General features: G+C 34.4%; 3 protein-coding genes across 5 annotated transcripts; all 3 read left to right on the top strand.

Moving 5' to 3' along the window:
- The first annotated feature begins 3815 nt into the window (after positions 1-3815).
- On the top strand, positions 3816-6458 carry LOC109001163 (autophagy-related protein 8i-like). The gene is made up of 5 exons (XM_018978324.2): positions 3816-4085; positions 4183-4238; positions 5372-5424; positions 6012-6130; positions 6232-6458. The coding sequence occupies exons 1-5, from the start codon at positions 4046-4048 to the stop codon at positions 6318-6320; spliced, it is 357 nt and encodes a 118-aa protein (XP_018833869.1). The 5' UTR covers positions 3816-4045; the 3' UTR covers positions 6321-6458.
- Positions 6459-9609: 3151 nt separating this feature from the next.
- On the top strand, positions 9610-18501 carry LOC109018317 (signal recognition particle 19 kDa protein). Of its 3 annotated transcripts, XM_035692252.1 has the most exons (5): positions 13501-13604; positions 13794-13941; positions 14981-15180; positions 15283-15382; positions 18043-18501. In XM_035692252.1, the coding sequence occupies exons 2-5, from the start codon at positions 13923-13925 to the stop codon at positions 18171-18173; spliced, it is 450 nt and encodes a 149-aa protein (XP_035548145.1). In that variant the 5' UTR covers positions 13501-13604; positions 13794-13922; the 3' UTR covers positions 18174-18501. The 3 variants fall into 3 exon arrangements, with proteins under 3 accessions (XP_035548146.1, XP_018856019.1, XP_035548145.1); XM_035692253.1 differs by lacking the exons at positions 13501-13604; positions 13794-13941 and adding an exon at positions 9610-9741; XM_019000474.2 differs by lacking the exon at positions 13794-13941 and having other exon boundaries at positions 13498-13604.
- Positions 18502-19421: 920 nt separating this feature from the next.
- LOC109018316 (EEF1A lysine methyltransferase 4-like) lies at positions 19422-22185 on the top strand. Its single transcript, XM_019000471.2, has 9 exons — positions 19422-19649; positions 19735-19848; positions 20262-20330; positions 20482-20501; positions 20579-20631; positions 20727-20757; positions 20905-20983; positions 21511-21650; positions 21878-22185. The coding sequence occupies exons 1-9, from the start codon at positions 19469-19471 to the stop codon at positions 21932-21934; spliced, it is 744 nt and encodes a 247-aa protein (XP_018856016.1). The 5' UTR covers positions 19422-19468; the 3' UTR covers positions 21935-22185.
- The last annotated feature ends 48 nt before the right edge of the window (positions 22186-22233 follow it).

Here is a 22233-nt window from a genome sequence, read left to right as displayed (position 1 = left end):
CGACGCGTTTACTACGAGTTGAGCTGTACAGGCTACAGCACAGGTTGTATGGCCACCGGCCCACCAACCCCTTTGGTTGGCCCCTCGCTCTTGACCTTTAAAAAAAAGAGTCTCACTAATTTTGAAAAAGTAATTTTAAATATTGTTGTGTTAAATACGTTGAATTTATTTCATAATAAAAATAATATTATAATTTATATTAATTTATAAATTTTATTTTATACAATCTTTTTGCAAACTAAATATTTTCCTTTTGAAAATATATTTAGATTTAGGAACTCATTTGTGTATGTTTTTATTGAAGTTTTAAAAAATTATGGGATTCGTTAAAAATATGTTTTGGATGGAAATTTTCGTGAGAGATTTTTTTTTAATTTTGTTAGAGTTGTTGTTTTAGGCTGCGTTTGGATGTTAAATTGAGTTGAGTTGAGATAATAAAATATTGTTAGAATATTATTTTTTAATATTATTATTATTTTAAGATTTAAAAAAAATTGAATTGTTTATTATATTTTATGTTTAGATTTGAAAAATTTGTAATAATGAATTGAGATGAGTTGAGATAGGTTTAAGTTCCAAACTAAATTTCTTTGGAGAAGCAAAGACAATACGTGTTAATGAAAATTATTTTTGAGATTGTTGTAGTGCAAAGATGTTTGATTTGTGAGTAAGAAAATTCTTGAAAAAAATAATATTATACATCAGCTACTATTTACTCTCACATTTCATATTTATAATTTTTTTTTTCTTAGAATGTGAAAATATTTTTCATTAGGCGTGTAGATATTTTTCATAAAATGTAGGTAGTAAATAGTAAAAAAAAAATCTATTTCAAATATAAGATTGAATGTGGGATTCGATTTCCAGACATCCTTGACAAAAAGAATGCTGGCTAGGATTCAATCTCCAAACATTCTCTTTAATTCGAGGCTAGAGTGGGTTGGTGAGTCGTTGAGGTGGTGTTACATCCTCTTCTTCTACGTAATCTTGATGGCTGCCAAACTCCCAACCTCTCCCCCAAGTCAAAATCTGACTCTAACTTTATCGATCAAGAAATTTTCAGAATTATTAATTGTCCTTAAAAAAACAGGAAAGAAGAAAGCAACACATGAGGCCAACTTGCTAATTAAAGCCGAAGCCAAGCTTGGTGTCAGCCTAACCACGCGGCAACCTTACGATGATCACGAGTCGCTGTTAAGAGCTACTTTGAAACTTTTGGAGACAGCAATCAATTATTTTCCAGTGCAAGGTATGCACGGAAAGATGGCATTATGAATCCGAACGACGTCGTGACGGCTGGCTATCATGATCACATGATATTCCATGATGCCGTGATGTCGGACCAAACCGGTCACTATTCAAACCTAACCTTAAGCTCAAGGCTTATGATTTATATGACTCCTTCCAAGACCACCACGTCACGGCTCCTTATACGCTTATAAATATTTGCGTGCTTGCACACCTTGTACCCTAATAAGTATGGCTTAGCTTCGGTATGCTTCTTGCACTAGCTCTAGATAAATTATTGTGGTTGAAGAATGTCTTTGGTTGTGTTTGGATGTTGAAGTGAGTTGAGTTGAGTTGAGTTGAGATGATAAAATATTATTAGAATATTATTTTTTAATATTATTATTATTTTGAGATTTGAAAAAGTTGAATTATTTATTATATTTTGTGTTGAAATTTGAAAAAGTTGTAATGATGAGTTGAGATGAGTTGAGAGGAGTTTGACAACCAAACGAAGCTTTGTCTCTAACTTCTCAACCTTTGATAGTCAGGAGTATGTCGACTCAATCACAATCTCGCAACCGCCTGAGAAGCGCACGCGTGCACATACACACACATATATATATATATATGATTTTGTTATTCATCAAGTATTATTCATTTCCACACTCTATATTTAATAATTTTTTTTTTTATTTTTTTATAAAGTATAGAGTGTGTGTAATAAATAGTGATTGATGAGAATAATTATTCATATTTAATAATTTTTTTTTATTTTTTTATAAAGTATAGAGTGTGTGTAATAAATAGTGATTGATGAGAATAATTATTCATATATATATACCAAAGTTTGAGTCCCACACACTTGTTGTGGAGGCCGAGGCATCGATGATCAAATCTTGAAAATCTAAGACCCAAGATTTTGATGGAGTGGCGCATGTGGTGTTTGGAACTCTAACGCCCACCATCTTGCAGCACTACTTCTTGCACATTGTATATCGGCAACCAAGAAAGAAAGCTAGTTAAACAATTCATCTTGCTTGGAAGTGATCGAAAGGTGATAAATCAAACATTTTCCGTTCCAAAGGAAAAATTGCAGAAAAAGGAGAGGAGAAAGGAGTGAAGGGGAAAGGGATGGAAGAGCTCCTCCAACCAATTAGGTGGGAGTTTAAATACTGAGATGAGATGAGATACTTTTATATGATAGTTAAAAGTTGAATAAAATATTATTATAATATTATTATTATTATTTTGAGATTTGAAAAAGTTAAATTATTTATTATATTTTATGTAAAAATTATAATGATTAGATGAGATAAGTTTAGATAATTTTGGTATCCAAATTGACATATCAACACTTTTTTTTGAATTGAAAGTTTTGGGATTGAAAAAATATTCGCATCATCCCGAAGCCGCTGCACACTCAATGTATTGAGTGGAAAAAAAAAAATATATATATATATATATATACATGTGAGATGTGCTGCGGCTTCCAGCTGATGGATAGCATAGCTCTTTGGGATTAGAGAGAGGGAGGCTAGTTTTTAGGAGCTCATTTTACATTCTTAGTTATTTTTATTTATAATTTTTAAAAAAGACTCGCGTTGATTTCCTTGAGAACTATCTCAAGTAGGATCAATTCATCCTTAAAAAGTTATGAAAACAAGTTTATTTGTATTATTGTATACTTATTTAAAAAAAATAGCAATATATTCTGAATATGTACTGATTTTTCATAATTTCAATCATATTGGAGATATGCCATGTTTAAATTTTATAATAGCGTTAAGATTTTCCATATTATCATACTGTACTATTCATACCTGTACGATTAAATCCTTTTAAGGTTTTAAAGTTTATAAGGTGACGTACCAGATAATCATCAAGATAATATAGAGTAATTAAAAATTGGAAAGAAAGAAAAGTAACGCATTAATACTTCCAATCTGATACAGTATAAATTATAGTAAATAAATAAATAAATCACATTGAAATTTGTTCAATTTTTAGCTTCTAATAATTTTTTCACAATCTAAACTCAATTTCCTATAACTTCATTCCGTTTTGATTGTGTTTGGATAGTAAGGTGATCTCAGATATTCTGTAAATAGTAATAAAAAATTAATAAAAAAATTAATGATAAAATATTAAATAGTAGTAAATAATAATAAAAATATGTGAAAATTAATAATAAAATAATAAATATTATTGAAGTATGTATTCTCAGAATACCTGAAGAGATAAATGACAGTTATAGTTGTGAATGAGTAAGTGTCGTGCAATTATTTTAAAAAAAGTAAATATATATAGGATTCATATAAAAAAATTAATTTTTTAATAATAAACTCTACTATTACACTTACGTACGATATTTACATACTCTATAATTACATGTAACATTACTTGAGTACCCAAACTAACAATTTTCTTTCAAGAAAATAATCACATTTAACTGCCCGTCCGGCCCAAATCACATAGGGCCATACGGGCCCATACACTATTACTAATTGCTATTTAGCCTTTTTTCTTTTCTTTTTTTCTTTTGTTATTTATTTACTTTATTTTATTTTACGTTAGCAAACCGCTAAAGGCTTCATTGACTTTCATAATCGTTCAACAAAACTCACCGTCGAAGCAACGGAGTCCTATTTCGTAACCAAATCACAGAATTTCCAGCAATCTTTTCACCGGTCTGTTCCGGAATTCCCAACTTCCCTCGTTTTTCATATCCGTTCATTTCTCCCTGGGCTGAATTACCAAGACTTCAATTCCTTCCTCTGATTTAAACTCTCCCGGGCGAAGGGGGAAAACAAAAACGATGGGAAAGATCAAATCTTTCAAGGATCAACACACATTTGGTTCGATTTTTTTTCTTTACGAACTCCATAGTTTTTCTGTTCTTTTAGCTTAATATGACACCGTTAATATCTTACAGTGGTGGGTTTAATGGTGCAGAAGAACGCATTCAAGACTCGAAAAATATAATTTTGAAATACCCAGATCGAGTCCCTGTAAGTTTTCATGGTATTCTATGGCCTTGGTTTCGAGTCATATTTCCTTTACTTTCTGTTCTAATCTTTATTCTATATATAATTCTCTAAATGTTGCAATTCAGAATTAGAAATTGATAACTTGCGGTTGACCAATTCTTTTGAATGGGTAAAATGCATCTGTTAACAAATTTGCAGTGATCATTATTCTTTTTGCTTTGATCTTGTGCTTTTATTTTTTTTTATTTAAATTTCCCAGTATCTTAATTTTTTTAATGGGTGCCGGTTTTTTGTTCTCATGCATTTAGAAATATGGCTTGAACACTGTAGGATATTAAGAGAAAAATGTATTGTATTTGATGGAATGGCGAATATATTAATTTTTTATGGTATAGGATATTAAGAGAAACCCAGATGTAAAAAATTTCGACCATCAATATTCTGTTCCTATAAATTCGAAAAGCCTTTGAGCAGAAAGTTGCTTATGGCTTATGGCTTTCGATCATCGAAGTTTGAGATCAGTAGTAATAAAAAAATTTCAACCATCGATACTTGCTTATGGCTTTCTGCTATCCTCCTTAGTCAACATTGGGCAGAAAGTTTTTAGGTTTTCTTTATACGATTCTGATGCGGGATGTCTTAGCTGGTAAGAATGAATCTTCATCGAGTAAGACAAGTTTTAGTTTGCGAGTATGACTCATTTCTGAAAGTCAATTTGATTACTACTGACCTCAAACTTCCCAAAACTTCCTGGCCAAACTAAGTTCTATCCTCCTTAATAGACATTGGGCAGAAAGTTTGGATTTTTTTTATGCGATTCTGATGCGGGATGTCTTAGCTGGAACGTTTAGTTTTCCTCTTTACAAGCTGAGGCCTGAGGATCAAATGATGACTCAGTGATGAAAGGTATTATTTGGTTTGGATTTGGTCAGCTTCTTTCTCACGCTGAAGAACTAAAATTTGATGTTGATTTCGACTCAGGTTTTGTACTTCAAAAGTTGTTTAGTCTTTGTTATTCCTCTCATTAGATGGGCAGATATCAGGGATTAGGCTGGACTTTACGGTTCCAAAATATTTTTGTTTTAGCAAGGAAAGGCAGGAGCAACAGTTTAGCTGTTGCAACTTATTTGGGTTTTTCTGTGTTCTTCTTGCAGGTGATTATTGAAAGATATTCGAGAACAAATCTGCCAGAAATGGAAAAGAAAAAGTAGGCTCTAGCTGTCATAATTATCTCCTAATTCTTCAAGACAGTTTATTTTATTAAAATCAACCTTGCATGCCATAGAAATAAATGCCTTGGAGATTTGAACTCGAAGAATTTGAGCATTTTTGGAAATAATTTTGGTGATATTGAAATCCTAATGGTAGCCAAGGTTGCTGACTTGGCTATTTCCTGGTTTAGTGTAGTTGTACTGTAAATGCTATTGCCTTTTCATTATGCCATTCGTCTCATCATAGTCTGGCTGACTTAATAGAGAGCTATGCTTTTGGTCAGTTATGCTTTGTGTTTGGAGTATCTTTTCATGCTTTTAGCCTGTTGTTTTGCCTTGAGTGACTGAATTTCATTCCCAAACAACTTATAAAAAAAAATTTCATTCCCAAACAAAATTCCCTCTTCACCTGGTTTGATGAAATCAGACTGCATCAAAGCATATGAGTTCCAAATGCTGGTGAATTGCAGTCTAGATTACTGTTAGATAGTAGCGCCACACCCTTCTCCCGGCCAAACATTTTTAATCTTAGTTTCTCATAATAGGAGACTAATCTGTAGCTGTATATCCTTCTTTATTCTAGATATCTGGTTCCTGGAGACATGTCTGTTGGGCAATTTATCCACATCTTAACTAGCAGGCTGCAATTGACTCCTGGAAAAGCTCTGTTTGTTTTTGTAAAGAGCACATTACCTCAAACAGGTAAAACTAGCCTTATCATTTACTCTTGCTAAAGTTGGGTTAGCTCATGCCTTTGCTTTAGAAACCTGCTAAGACATTTTGTTAATGACTTTCATCTACAGCCAGTCGCATGGACTCCATATATGAATCTTACAAGGACGATGATGGATTTCTGTACATGTGTTACAGCAGTGAGAAAACCTTTGGTTGACATATTCCTCTGAACATATGGATGTTTATTTCTTCTTTGTTGTAAGTAATTGCAATCCACTGATTCTGAACCTTGAAGGCTTGAACCTGCCCTATGGGCTTTTCACAATAATCTCATTTACAAAGAATATTTATTTTACTATGTCTCCTGTAAAGTTAAAACGGTACCGTGTAGTTTCTCTAGTAACATATATGTATTTTTTTAACACTTGAATATTTTTTTAAAAAAATTCACAACATCATTAAAAAATACTTTCTTAATTTTTGAGTAAAAAAAAAATTAAAAAAAAATCTCAATGGGTGGACTAGCATTTTCCAACAAGAAGGGTAGCTCTAGTGCTCTATAGCCACCGCTGGGAGTTAGGTCTGAGCAAAAATTTAAAAATCCAACTTCGACTCCAACTTTGCTCTCTGACTCCGACACCGATATTATATATATTTTATAAATATATGTGTTTTTCTATATATTAATCATAATTTTTTTATATAATTATATTTTATATAGTTAGTTAAACTCCATACTATACTAGCATGAGCTCATTATTATTAAATAATATATTTATATTATAATATATATAAAAACTAAATTAACTAATAATAGTTTAGTATATGTAAACAACATGGTATTACAATATTACTAGCATGTAACAATAAATTACTAATATATAAATATAATAACATGTAATACTAATCACTAAAATGCATAATAATATGTCATACTAATCAACTAAGTTACTAATGTATATTAATATGTAATACAAATGGATAAACACTAATAACTAATATATAACTTTATAATAACATGTAATACTAATGTATAATAACTAAAGTATAAAAACATATAATAGTAATGTATAATAACCAATGTTTTGATATATTATATATAATCACTAGCTACTAGTATAATAAATTAAATATAGGACTCTAAGTCTAGTATATAATTCAGTTATAAACTACTATATAATAATATGTAATACTTTAGTAGAACAATATGTAACTAACTACTAATGTATAAACATGTAATACTATTATACTAATATATAATACTAATTATACTTTAGCTATTAATAGGAATAAGTTAGACACTAGTTATAGTAAAAGTATAATGAGTTAATAACATGTATAAACACTATTTATAAAAACCATAGTACAAGTCTATAGACTACAACATGTAATTAATCACTATAGTACAAGTCTATAGACTATAACATGTAATTGTTAATAACATGTAATACTATAGTATTTCAGGTGATGAAACTACTAATCCATTTTGTTTGATGATTTGAACGAAAATATTTAAATGTTTTCAATGTTGTTCAATAGATGAAGAAAATATTAATGTATCATCTATATAAACTATCAAAAAATGAGTAAAATGGGTAAATATCTCATTCATAATATTTTGAAATTCACTAGGAGCATTTTTTAATTCAAAGGGCATAACGTTCCATTCAAAATGTCCAAAAGGAATTGTAAATGTTGTTTTATAACGGTCTTTTTCAGCAATTTGAATTTGCCAAATCTACTTTTCATATCAAATTTTGAAAATACTGTAACGTAAACTTGCATGTACAAAAATATTTGTTGTTTTGCTGGACAATAATCTGTCATGAATAATAATCTTTTGGAGAGATAATATTCCTGACAACTTCCGTCTATCATGCTGACTAATCGAAAAAGTAATAATCTTTTGGAGTCATATTCTGAAGATCATAATTTGCTAATTCAAGTTGAAACGGGTCTTAAGAATCCATCAGATGTACTGGATGATAAGGTGAATAATCTTGAGAGGGAGAGGCGGCTGACCCTCTTATAATTCATTTTCACCATTAGTTTCTCCAAAGTTGCCAACCTATTCTAAAGCTGTTTCTCCCTCTTCCTTTTCTACTTCTCAAATTATTAATCCTCCATTATTATCTCAGTCTTCTTCATATCCTATTATCATCAGATCTCATTGGCACCCAGTTTTTTCTAGTAAATCTGAAATTCAACACCTGTCTGACCCCCTGAAATTACTCGATGCCTTTCTTTTACCAAACTGGTATTATGTTCTGCAAAATATTAAGAAAACTCAACATTTTTATGAATTCATATTAGTAGATACCGACTATCAATAATCAATCCTATAGTACAAGATAAATACTAACAATAATAACATTATAGACTTATAGTCTACATTTAATACCAATGTATAATAATACTAGTATAATAATTAGAGTAATATTATTCATCATTCCAATTCACATCATCGTCTCATCATCTTATGATGTGACATTAAATGATTGAAGACTATTATTATATTTCACTTGTGAACCTATTATTTAATACTACATCATATGATAATGAGATGATGATGATAAAAATGATGATAAATATATTTTTTCTAATAATTATATTTAAATTTTAGTCAATATAGTACAAGTCAATTTACATAATAATTTTTATTAATTAATAATAACAATTAAATTGAGTGATGGAAAAAATTATAAGAACCATAAGAGTTTTGCTAGGTACAAACGGTTTACCAACAGCTTTTTTATTGAAAAAAAAGAAAAAAAAAATTTGAGAGAAAAAGGTCTTATATATCACGAAAATTATTTTCATCTTTAATTTGCACCGTTTCATTAAATGGATATCTTACATATTAGTATCACGCGATTTGGTGTGCGAACTCATTTGCAAGAAGACTTTTCCAAACCGTAAATAAAATGATAAGTCGATAACATATAATTAGACACTATAATATGATAAAATGTTAAAAGTATTAATTATTATATAAATCTATGATAAGTGATAATATATAATTAATAATAATAATTAATACTAACAATTATAAAAAATATAAATAAAAAAGCAGGGTTAAAAGCCCAAACAAAGATTAAGATTAAGACATCATTTGGTTACGTAGTTCAGATGAGATGAGATGATATGTTTTGTTAAAAGTTGAATAAAATATTGTTAGAATATAATTTTTTAATATAATTTTTATTTTAAAATTTGAAAAAATTAAATTATTTATTATATTTTGTGTGAGAGAGTTTGAGAAGATTATAATGATGAGATATTTTGTAAATCCAAACCAAGCGTAAAATTAAATTTAGTGTATCCATAAAAATCAAATAAAACGGCACCGTTTTATGGTCCCCCCACCCCGGCGCGCGACTCACCCAATCACTCTCCTCTCTCTCCCTTTCCCCTTCGTTTCCATTTTCGTTCGGCTTCAGGCTTAAAAAATCCACGGGATCACTCTCGTCTCTCTTTCTCCCTGCGAGTCTCGATCTCCCCAACAACACCCGATCTCACCCTGACCCAGTCCCCCTGATCCTGATCCAGTCCCCCCCGACTCTCGTCTCTCTCTCGCCGAGTCGCCGCGCGACCTCACCCTGACCCAGTAACCACCCCCGCTGGCAGCGGTCGACACGGTAAGCCTCACTCTCTTCTCCCTTCGTCTTCTCTCTCTTTGTGTAAAATGTGAATCTGTGTAATTTTGCGATGAGATGGTTGTGTAAAATCTGTGTAATGTTGTGATGATATGGTTGTGTAAAAATCTGTGTAATGTTGTGATGATATAGTTATGTAAAATCTGTGTAATTTTGTGTTGATGAGTTTGTATAAAATCTGTGTAATTTTGTGATGATGAGTTTGTATAAAATGTGTAACTAAAATAGGAATGGATGTTGCAGACTTGCAGTTGATGAGTTTGAGTTAATATTGGGGCTGTTTTTGTTGGGATATTTTGAAGGAATAAACTGTGATTATACTTGTTTGGATGGATGTTGCAGTTGATGAGTTTGTGTAAAATCTGTGTAACTAAAATAGAATGAGTTTGGGGCTGTTTTTTTGTTGTTGCAAGGAATGATTGGATAAAACTGGGATTATACTGGGGCTGTTTTAATTTGAGTTAATATTGGGGCTGTTTTTGTTGGGATGTTTTGAATGAATAAACTGTGATTATACTTGTTTTTGGACCTGTTTTTGTTTGTGTGTTGTGGTTTGGGGCTGTTTATATATTAATATGATGCTAAAGTTGGGACTGTTTTAGTGAACACGTGGGCTGTTTTATTTTCTTTCTGTAATTGATGGTGTGGTTGGGAAGTTAATTTGTGTTCCACTAAGTTGAACATTTTTATAAGTACAAAGTTGAAGTTTTATCACCTTTAGGAATTCAGGCTTGACGAAATCACCTCTTTTTGATAAACTAAATTAGTGCATATACGACATAGGTTGTCATGTTATTCCCTGAAAGTCCTGTTGATGTCTGTTTTGTGGCTGACAATCTTGAAAATCTTGAAAAGAAAGATTGGATAACTTATATCACGTTCCTTGGTTGAATTGAGAGGAACATCAACAATGCTTGCATTGGATTTTTGGAGTTTGTAAGACCATTGAACTGTTTGTGGCTAGAGTTTGTTAGTGTCTTTGAACTGTTATATAGTTCTTGGAGTTCGGGAACTCCTAAATTTCATGGTATTAATGTTGATCTCTGTGAAATTCATGGAGGATAATGGATATTTACTACATAGCAAAATTCATAGTTAGCTTTGTTGTCATTATCATTTTTTGGTTGGCATAGCAAAATATTTTCTAACTAAAATCTTTTCATATTTTTTTTAAGCACAACTTAAAAGTTGGAATGTCAGTGTGACACTTGGAACTTTTAATTTGTTGCAATATGTTTGTTGTTGGGAACATTTAATTTGGTTGGCAAACCCTGAGGGGTAGCTCAGTTGGTCCGGCCTTGGGTTTGCTCCCCAATGGTCACCGGTTCGAGTCTCTTTAGGGCCAGTAGAGGTTTACTTGGTCATTAACTTCAGGGCCCCATGGGATTAGTCAAGGTGCGCGCAAGCTGGCCCCGGACACCCACGGTTATTAAAAAAAAACATTTAATTTGGTTGACACTTAGAAAATGTTGGGTTTTTTTTTTTTAAAAAAAAAATAGAATTTAAAAAATGTTTGTTGTAATCGTTGTAAGAACATATTGTTATGATTGATGTGGATGATGGGTGTGGATGATTTTGGATGTGGTTGATGGATGATGGGTGCAGATGTTTATTGTAGACTTGAAGTGATTAGTTGGATGATGGATGATGGATGATGCATTGATGGGAGTGGATGTTTATTGCAGTGATTAGTCATTTTAATTTTTTTTTTAAATTTTTTGAAGCATGTTAGTAACTTAGTATGTTACTTTTTTTTATTTAGTTTTATTTTTTGTTATATTTTTAGTAAAAAGTAAATTATTTACTTTAGATTGTGATTTTTGAAAAAAATTAAAACGCTCACACAAAAAATTCTTTTTTAAAAGTGTGCCAATTATGAAGTTGAAAACAATAATAAAAAAAAAAGCAAAAAACAAATCCGACTCCGCTCCGAGAAGTCAGAGTCGGAGCGGAGGATGGACATGTCGGAGTCGGAGCGGAGGATGAACATGTCGGAGTCGGAAGTCGGATTCGACCTCTGAAAAATTCAAAGTCGGAGTCAAAGGATGGCCATACTGATTCCGACTTGGTCGGTGCTCAGCCCTAGTTCTCACCCCACCCACTCTCTCCCTCGCTCTCCTCAAGCCGAAGTGAGGACTCTCACCCCTCAATCGATCTCCGTTGCTTTCCTCTCAAGCTGAAGTGAGGACTCTCACCCCTTAGATAATCTCCGTCTCTCTCCTCTCAAACCGAATTGATGACTCTCACCTCTCTCTCCCTCTCTCTCCTCAACCTGAAGCCGAAGTGTATTTATTGCTCTGTAAGTAGTTGATTGGGTGTATTTTAGAGGCTAGGTGGTTGAATCCGATTGGGTGTTTTTGGTTGAATCACTATGATGCTAATGGTTTCCGCTCGTCTTGCTCTTATACTTCGGTAGGATTGTCTCCGATTTTTCCGAATTCGGCCGTTGGTATTTACCCCACCGCCTCACACAAGATTGTGTCCTGTAACATTCTCTGTTTTTACCATTTATTTTCTTGTTTTTCTTTTTGTTCTGTTATGGTGTAGTTTCTCTTTATCATGATACTAATTTGGTTTTGTTTGTACAATTTAGCTATTAGATTTACTAATTTGGACTTTTGGATTATATTTACGTGTGAATCGATAACTGTGCCTGAGTTCATGAGTACTACTACAAAAATGATTGACTTCGAAAATTTTTAGAATTTAATTATCAACGCAAACATACTCGTAATGTTAAGCTTAATTGTGTTTGCATGTTAGATTTGGTATGGTTGAATTCGTTGGGTGTATTTGTTGCTTATAGGATCTCTCTTTTTGGGTGAATTTGTTAGGTGTATTTGTTGCTTAGAGGTTCTGATTGGGTGAATTTGTTTATCTGTAATTGTTGTTGTGTAAGTAGTTGCCTTGGAATACCAGTTGATGAGAAGTTGGTTGGAGAGTGATTGAATCTAGTTATTGGAACAAATTCTTCAAAATCAATATGTCCACAGCTTGCCATACAAAAAGCAAACCCACCTACAGATCGAGTAAAATAAACCACTTACAGAGCAAATCGAGTGAGTCAACAGAGATGGCTTCCAAATTGAGTTGAGCGACGACAAATGGTGGAGAGAGAGCGAGAGAGAGATTGATTGAACAAAATACGCTAGCCTTAACTCGAATCCACGGTAAAACACATAATCCCCTACGCGTCTATTTTTTATTGGAGGGTTTAAAATGCAAAATACACCATGTCCAGTTTGAAGCTTTTCTCATCGGAAAATGATACTATGCTGCTTGAATTTGCCGCCTCAATTTGACCGCTCATGCATTTTTATTTTATTTTTACTTAATGGTGGTTAAGAAAACAACCATTAAGGTATTGGTTTTTTTATTTTTTAAAAATGTTTAAAAAATATTTTAAAAAAATTAAAAAAAAAAGTTAAATTTGCCTTAAGAGTGTTCAAATTTGGACGGCAACACTACCCTTTCTATTATAAATAATTCTTCTCATCAGCCACTATTGACACCTACACTCCACACCCTATGAAGAAAAAAAAGAAAAAATTATCAGGTATGGGATGTGGGGGTGAATAGTAGCTGATGTATAACAAATATCTTCTATTATATTGGAAGAAAACTATAAGATATGCAAGGATCCCATGAAGGGATCCCACGTGGCACAGTGCTAGTGGTGCCACGTCAATTTAAGTTATGGGTTGAGATTTTTTTTTCTTTTTCGCCCTTTCCTCCCTCCCGCCTCCCTTTCCCAAACCCCCGCGACCCAAGCCCCCCGGATCCCCCATCCTTGCTGCCCAGCGCCGCCGCTAATCGCCGTTGACATCGACATCGCCGCACCGCCGGTATCTCTCGCTCTCGCTCTCTCTCTCTCTCTCTCTCTCTCTCTCTCAGTCTCTCTCTCCACTTCTAATCTTTTTGTGGATTTTTTTTTTTTTTTTTGGATTGTTCTGGGACTTGCGTTTTTTATTTTTTTGGGATGGACTGAGTCGATTTTTAGGTTTGGGTTTATGGATTTTTTTTTATGGAGTTAGGGTTTTGAATTTTTTTGGATGGGCTGATTTGTGGGGCGGGCGGTGAGGAACGATAATGGCAGCGACGATGTAGGGGATAGGAACGACGGCAAAGACGTCGCCCACAAAATCACTCTAGCTCCGACGGGAATGAATGTAGGGGGCGCAGGTTGGGGACGATGATCTCGCTCTCGCTCTCTCTCTCTCTCTCTTGTTGTGAATTTATTTTTTTGGATTGTTCTGGGACTTACGTTTTTTATTTTTTTAGATGGACTGAGTTGGTTCTTAGGTTTGGATTGATAGATTGTTTTGGATGGACTTGGGGTTTTGGATTTTTTTGGATGGCTTGTGTTGTGGGGCTGGCGGTGAGGGATGGTAGCATCGGTGATGATGTAGGAGATGGGAAAGACGTCTACCACGTTGCCCACAAACTCACTCTAGCTCCGATGGGAATGCAGGGGGGCACGGGTTGGGGACGGGGGAAGGCTTCTACGCCGGGAGTTTGTGGGCAAGGGAGAGCGAGATGTGGGGCTGGCGGTGAGGGATGGGAACGGCAGCGGTGACTGTCAAAATAAGGTGAAACACTGTATGAATGGCCGAATGCCTTGGCCTTGAGGGTTCTGTATATTATATAATCTGTACAAAGCAATTCTATACATGGAAATAAATCAGTATGCGCCTAATTCTAGCCCTATACATGGAAGTTACAATCTGTCAAATATTAACTAGAGAAATAAAGAAAGAGTTGTATAAGGAAAGAATAAAGAACAGTAATGGGCAGCGATGCTGTCCGTTGACAGTGACGTTGCCCACGAACTCATGCTAGCTCCGACAGGAATGCAGGGGATGCAGCTTGGGGATTGGGAAGGCTTGTACACCGGGAGAAAATCAAACACAATACATGAAAAAGAAATTAGTGGACAAAATTTAATTTGCTGATGTGGCATAGTGCCGCGTCAGTTTGTGGGATCCTTTGATGGATCCCTTTGTGTCTTAGGCACTATTGATAAAAAAAATTGTGGTAAAGGATTCAACATATTACAAATTGGCTTTTTTATGGAGGCCCATTTGTGTGAGTCTGGGCTTCGTTTCGCTTAATCGAGGTTCCATAATTCTATATGCAGGTTGAGTTGCATATTCAGGACTCTTTCTTACAAGGGTTTACAATTTTTTAGGATTTACCAGATCTGATATACATCTATTGTTAGGGTTATTGAATTGGAGCATGGACGGGGGAGGAGATGTACCGAATATAAAGAAGTGGACAGTGTTTTACCCAGTTTACATCAACTCAAAGAAGACAGTGGCTGAAGGGAGACGGATAAGCGTGAGCAACGCATGCGAAAATCCCACTTGTGCTGAGATTGCCGATTGCTGTGGCCATCTCAAGCTCCCTTTTGCTATTGAGGTTCGTTTTCTCTTCTTCTTTTATGATTTCAATTTTTGCGCTTTTCTATCTATGGACTAGTGCTTGTGTTTCTAATGGGTGTTTGGGGAGTGTTATTGGCAGATAGATAAGGCTTATCCGCGCGATTTCATGCAAAGAGGGAGAGTGAGGGTATTGCTGAAAAAAGAGGATGGGACTCTCTGTAATCCAGCCATATCTTCAAGTAAGGACAAATTTTGTTAATTACTAGTAGTTTTAATTGTGTAGTAATTTTTATATAGTTTTTGATGGATTGGGATTTTAGGACAAATGATCTGTGCGATACACAATGAAACGAGCTAAAAATTGTATCAAGATCTTCTAAAAGTCATGAATGTTGTAGTGGAAAAATGTGAACCATTTAGATAAAGTTAATATTAAGAATTTCAAAAGTGTTGGGAATATCATTTTATCTTTAACCTAATGACTGATTGATTTCCATCAAAGACCTATGAGTTTATAAAAGTTCTTCTCTTTCAGTTGGGCTGCTGTACATGAAAAGCCTTCCACTGATCTTTGTTATACTGTTGCCTGAACATTTGACATTCTTGTCTGACTAATTTGCAATTAATATATTAAATTAAGATGGAAAATTATTACCCATTCAGTTGCCTTTTTTATTTGAAATGTCTGTTTGGGTTGGAAATCTGATATTATTACTATTGCGGCCTTCCAGTTTGAAAATCACAATGTCTTTGAATGCCTTCTTTTAATAAGTACATTGTGTTTGAAAAACTAATCATATCTTTTTTTGTTTCCTTTTGGAGAAGTTATCCTTGTGGTGTAACTCAAATTTTCAGTGATAACCTGGTGTCTAGTTACCTTGAGCAGAGGTTTCTTCACCCCTTTGTGCTTGTTAATAAATATCTTCTTACATATATATAAAAAAAGAAAAAGAAAAAAAAAAGAACGGGGGTTTCTTAATCATGCAAACATGCATTAATACGTAGGAGACAGTGTTTTATGTAGCACCCCTGTTGAGGTGCAATAAACTTTCCTCTCTTGGGTTCTACAAGGGGTGCTTGCAGTTGTGAACTGATTGGATTTTCTATGTTATAGCTTATCTGCCCATATTATAAGCTGATTTGGAGAGGTTAGTAATGATTTTCTAGAATGCATTTCATAAGAGTAATGCTTTTTTTACAAGTAAGGTCCCGTTTGGATAGTGAGATGAGATGATATGGTTTTAGATGAAAGGTGAAAGTTGAATAAAATATTGTTAGAATATTATTTTTTAATATTATTATTGTTTTGAGATTTGAAAAGGTTGAATTGTTTATTATATTTTGTGTGGAAATGTGGGGAAGTTATAATGATGAGATGAAACTGTTTCTGTATCCAAACGGGGGCCTAAGAATTCATCCTTTATTAATAAGCACAAAAGGTGCAACTCAAGTATTTTCATTAGAAGAAAAAGTGCAGGGGTGACAAAATCTATTTTCCTTATTTGTGATGGTTCTAATACTGTTTTTATGTATTGCCCCAATAGAACGTCGAAGCCACATCTTGGCCATACTCCAAAGGAAGTAGTCAATGCTACAGTTGGAGCTCTGTTAGAATCATTATAAAGTGCAAGAGCTTCTCTCTCCTAAGCAATGTGGGGATCCCATACATCATTAGTTAGTACAGGGTATCACAATATCCTCTTTTTTTTATATGTCGGGGAATCTCTCCAAGGCAGGGCCCTTTGGACCCTCTTTTTAAATTCCCGACATCTTTGATGGGCAATTCCATCGTAGGTGGCACGATTCAAATCCTATTTTTCTGATTGGGATAGATTTTGATACCATTTGTAATGCCCCAATAGAAGGTCCAAACTATATATGGGCTTTACTCCAAAAGGACTAGTCAATAGTACAATTGGAGCCCCATTGGAATCATAATAAAGAGCATCTCAGTCCCAAGTAATGTAGAATCCCATACACCACTTACACTCATTAATTAGTATGGGTCATCTCATTTCTCCTCTAATTATTTATGGTGAGGGGGATGAGCAAGGGTGGATACTTGCTAAATGGAAGAGATGAAAATTTGTTGCAGTCTTGACTACTGGTTTTCCACGGTTCTTGTCATGTTGTGGATATGAGCCTTATTGGTGGATAAAGCATGATTTGATAATTTATATGACTTAATGAAGAGGCCATGAATGGTTGGCTTAATTCCATCTTTTATCATGCTCATAGCATTCATGTCAGTTTTGGGGACATGAATGGTACTATTAGCCCCTGGATAATAGTTCTTTCAGCTGTGAATATATTGACTCGTCTGGTTAATCTCATTTGGTTGTGCTTGTTATTTGCTTTATTTAGTTATTTATTTATTTTACCATTTCTGATATCATGCATTGCTTAGTGATATGAACTATCCATTTATGTGATATGTCCCTCTTGGAGGACACCTTTCTGGGAACTCTGGTGAGACTCCACCTTATATGGATGTTGAAGGGTCAATAAATCTTATAAAGCTCAACCTCTCTGTCTCTCTAAATGTCATTATGTACTTACGCTCAACCTGTTCAAGGCTGTAATCTGCATATAGATTATTAGAAGTCATCAACGCCATTTTTGGGGTTTCTGATTCACAAACTTTGTGCTTGAGTTGTCTAAGGAGAGGTTGATTCCTTGTGCCAATATTGTTGCTCCCGCAGGGGGTGGGGGGTTCATATACTTCATTTTATATTTCTTTGAAAGGAGCAGAGAACAAACTTAAAAGAAAACAGAGAATGGATAAACAATGTAACCATATTAGTCATTTCATTGAAATATCCATTTGCACAATTTAGAAGAAATGAATCTGCATTTTCTTTGTGTGTTCATCTTTGTTTTGATTTGATTGTTTTTGTAGGAAAACAGCTGATGCTTCGTGTCGCTGAGTTGGTACCTCGGCATCCTGGGAGGGTGAAGAAGCAGGAGCCTTCATCCACATCCACTGCTGGACCTTCCAAATCTGGAAAGGGTGGAAGAAAGAAGAGATAGATGCAGTGCTGTGAATGCTAATATGAGTTTTCCTTTCAACGTGGTGGCAAGCATAGGGGTTTGTCAGATATTTCTCCAAGCGTTAAAACGAAGCAGTTAACTGTATAACCTTCTAATGGGTTTGCTTGGAACGTTTTTGTTACTTGCTTGAAAGAAAACAAACGACAATGGACATTAGGTTTATATGAACACTAGTACATTAAAAATTGACAGGAATAACCTGAGAGTTTCAAAACCGTTGTGGATGTTATTGCTTTGGCTCTGGCCGACACTGGTCGAAAGCCCTACGTGGTGAGTTACTGAAAGCACTGGTTTGGTGCCATTTTGATCCTCCATATGAAGCATTTAGCCAATTAGAAATTGTGCATGCACACATTAGTTTTTACAGGTCCTACTAATTCAAGATGGTTTGTTATTAAATTCGAAGAAGCTAAGGCAACGAACCTGTGTGAACACATTACTTGTGGCCTGTGGGATCTAGTTATAAATAAAAATTAAAGTAACAGTATTTTTTATCTTACTTAATATGGAAGGTTTCTAAATAAACGAATAATGCTATATATTACACTCTTTAAGATATTTTTCATTGCTTGTGAATTATTTTTAATGCGACACTTGTCATCCTCATTGGATATTTCATTATGTAAATGTGGTACCTTTTATCACTTGTGAATTATTATTTTAAAGATAATTCAAAGATTGAGGATAAACTCGTCTTATCATAATGGAATACTAGTGAGATGAAGTTTAGTACGTCCCATTTTCCTTGTTGCTGGGGAAACAAATGTGTTTTTTGGTATGGTTTGGTTATATAGATGGAGATGAGAATACTGTTAATTGTAGTGAGAAAATTTGTGAATAATAGTGAAATAATTTGAGTTAAGATTTTTATGAGGTTTTGAGAATGAGAGAAAAAAAATTGAATAAAAAAATTATAAAATTATAAGAGGGTTAGAATATAATTATTTAATATTATTTTTATTTTAAAATTTGAAAAACTTGAATTATTTTTTATATTTTATTTGAGAGTTTTAAAAATTTATAATGATTAGATAATAATTGGTTTAAAATTTAAAAATTAAAAATTAAAAAATATTTATATTTAAATTTTAATAATATTTAAATGTTAAGAGAAAAAATGGGCTCTACAGTCTCCTCGCTTTTACGGGCAGGGGTACTAGAAACCCGAGCCCCGGCCCAAAAACTAGGTGGCCACCTTCCTGCCTACCACCGAACAAAAAATAAATTAAATGTGGGCAGCAAGAGAGCAGCGGCAGTTTTGGAATTAGACGACGATGGGGACTTGCTCGACGCAAGCATACGGGGAGGCATGGTACTGGGACAAGCGATACGCTCACGAATCGGGACCCTTTGATTGGTACCAGAAGTACTCTTCCTTAGCTCCTCTCATCAATCTCTACATCCCACGCTCTCACCGCCACCATCGCATCCTCGTCGTCGGATGCGGAAACTCCGGTCTCGCTCCCTGCCATCTGAGCACCTTCCGATCTCTCGAGATCTTCAATTTTCCATAACGTAATTTCCTTTTTTTTAATTGCAGCATTCAGCGAAGGCATGGTGGATGATGGCTATGCGGAAGTGGTCAACATTGATATATCCACTGTGGTGACTGAAGCTATGCAGAAGAAATACTCCAATCGACCACAACTCATATGTATCTTTTCCCTCTTTTAATTGCATAAGTGTGTATATACATACACATAATTGTGAGTGATGTACGTATCTGTTTACTATTATTGTGGATGGGGAGCACTGTATTTATGAATTCCTTCTTTTCAAATTGGGTTTATATCATTAGATGTTTTTAGAAAGTGTTGGTGTGAAAAAATCTGAGCCATTTAATTAAAAATAATGGTTATTGTTTTAAAAACTCCACTGTATACTTGGAATCTCTAGAGAATTGGTATCTGCTCAAGACTGATATTGCTATCTCGGATAGGAATTAGTGCTCCTATGTTCTAGCATGGGCCATTTTAACAAAATATTATAACTTTTGTTGTATCTTATTCTCCATGCGATGGAGAGGTTCAATGCTTTGAGCTGTAATTTTCCTTAATAACTAGACAGACATGAAAATGGATGTTCGAGATATGAGTGATTTTCAAACATGTTCTTTCGATGCCGTTATCGACAAAGGTACTTTACTTGCTTATTTATTTTGATTCGATTCCATTTGTTAGAGGGAGTTATTGTACTCGAGGTTTTTCTTATGACATCTCTGTTGCTTTGCCTGTTATTTTTGTAAATGGTTTGTCATGTCATTTTTATTTTTCATTTGGTGTTCCAGGGACTCTTGACTCTCTCTTGGTGAGTGCTGTATGTTTGTAATACTTTTATATTTGATTGAAATGGATTTCGGTTTTAGCAATTTTCTTTTTCCATAGTGTGGAAATAATTCACAGCAAAACGCTCTCAAGATGCTTAAGGAAGTCTGGAGGTAAACGGAAACAACACCGTACTATTTGTTTCAAACTTTTATTTTATTTTCTTGATCTTTTCACCATTATTGAAGCAGTTGATGACAAACTATAGGGTCCTCAAGGATAAAGGAGTTTATATTTTGGTAAAGCTACTATATACTCTACCTTCCCCTTTTTCTGTCAGGAACATTTCATGCATTTGCTTGAGCCATGCCAATTATTTAGTGGTAATATGCAAATGCAGTTTTTGTCCCCTTTTGTCTCATTAATCTCCACAATGCATGCTGCAGGTCACATATGGAGCTCCAATTTATCGCCTGCACTTGTTGAGAGATTCATGCTCATGGACAATAAAACTCCATGTGATAGGTTGGTTAAAGTCTTACTCCAGTGTTTAACGAATGAGATTTACATCTCAAGCTCAACTATTGGCTTCTCTCTCTCTCTCTCTCTCTCTCTCTCTCTCTCTCTCTCTCTCTCTCTCTCTCTCTCTCTCTCTCTCTCTCTCTCTCTCTCTCTGTTGGGCTTTCCTTGACGTGAAGTTTGGAATATTAGAAGTTGAGGCCAATGTTCTTGGTTTGGTTGCAAGTTCATTTTAAGAAGATGCAGTTATTGAATTTGCTAGAGTTGCATTGGGCATTTAAAAGGTGCTTAATTCCTAGAGTGATCCCACTAACAATGTTAGGCTCATGTTCTTGGTTTCTCCTGTGTTATGCATTTTATACATTTTTGTTACACCTGGGTCAGATTTACACGTCAATTTCTACCTTTCAATATAGAATCCTTTGTTTTTTGCTTTTCATTTTTTTAAGGGTCCGAAATCCACTATAATGCTCCTCTTGAGCTTCAGGGAGTCTCAATTAAATGTAACGTGCTGACTGTTGTCATATCTACAGAGAAACTTCTGCTGGGAGAAAGTTCCGAACATCCAAAATGGGAGCTGACTAATCCCCTTCCATTGGATGATGATGAAAGCTCTTTGGGAACACTGCTTGGAAAGAACCCTGACGTCCATTATATATACATTTGTACCAAGGTTGGTAGTTAAAACTTAAAACCCCTTCACCATAGCTCATTCACTATCCTTGTGTCCCGGGTCACAGATGTGAACACTTCTAGAAGAACTTATGTATAGTTATTTATACACACTAGCTGGGGAAAAGGTCGGCCATATATGACAGGAGTCCAAGATGTATGTTTTGATTATGTTTTAACAAGCTTTTCTCCCCCCCTTTTTTCCCTGTTCTTTCCTTTTTCTTCTAGGACGATTCTTTAAAGGCAGGTCTGAAGCCTGAAGTGGCAGTTGAGAGTGGAACATAAGCACGTCCAACCCATTACATAGAGATTCCTTCTGTTGTACTTTGAAGTTATAAAGCATGTTGCTACGGCACGTAGTATTAGCTCTTTGTACTGTTTGTTTCTCAGTTGATCATAGGGTATAATTCCATCGAATCTCTAATTCTGTCGAAGGGATTGTAATCAAACCAGTTACTATTTAACAGTTTGAATTTCACAGTGTTTCTAACATTTGGCAACAAAAGCATGCAAATAGACGTGGAATTTATTATTGACCATGTGAGTCCAGTGGTAGTTATAAGGCCTCGATTGGATAGTAAAAA

This window comes from Juglans regia, chromosome 7 (genome assembly GCF_001411555.2).
Source record: "Juglans regia cultivar Chandler chromosome 7, Walnut 2.0, whole genome shotgun sequence".
Taxonomy (NCBI): Eukaryota; Viridiplantae; Streptophyta; class Magnoliopsida; order Fagales; family Juglandaceae; genus Juglans; species Juglans regia.
The sequence above is the reverse complement of the archived record's forward strand: the minus strand, read 5'-3'. Positions and strand labels throughout refer to the sequence as shown.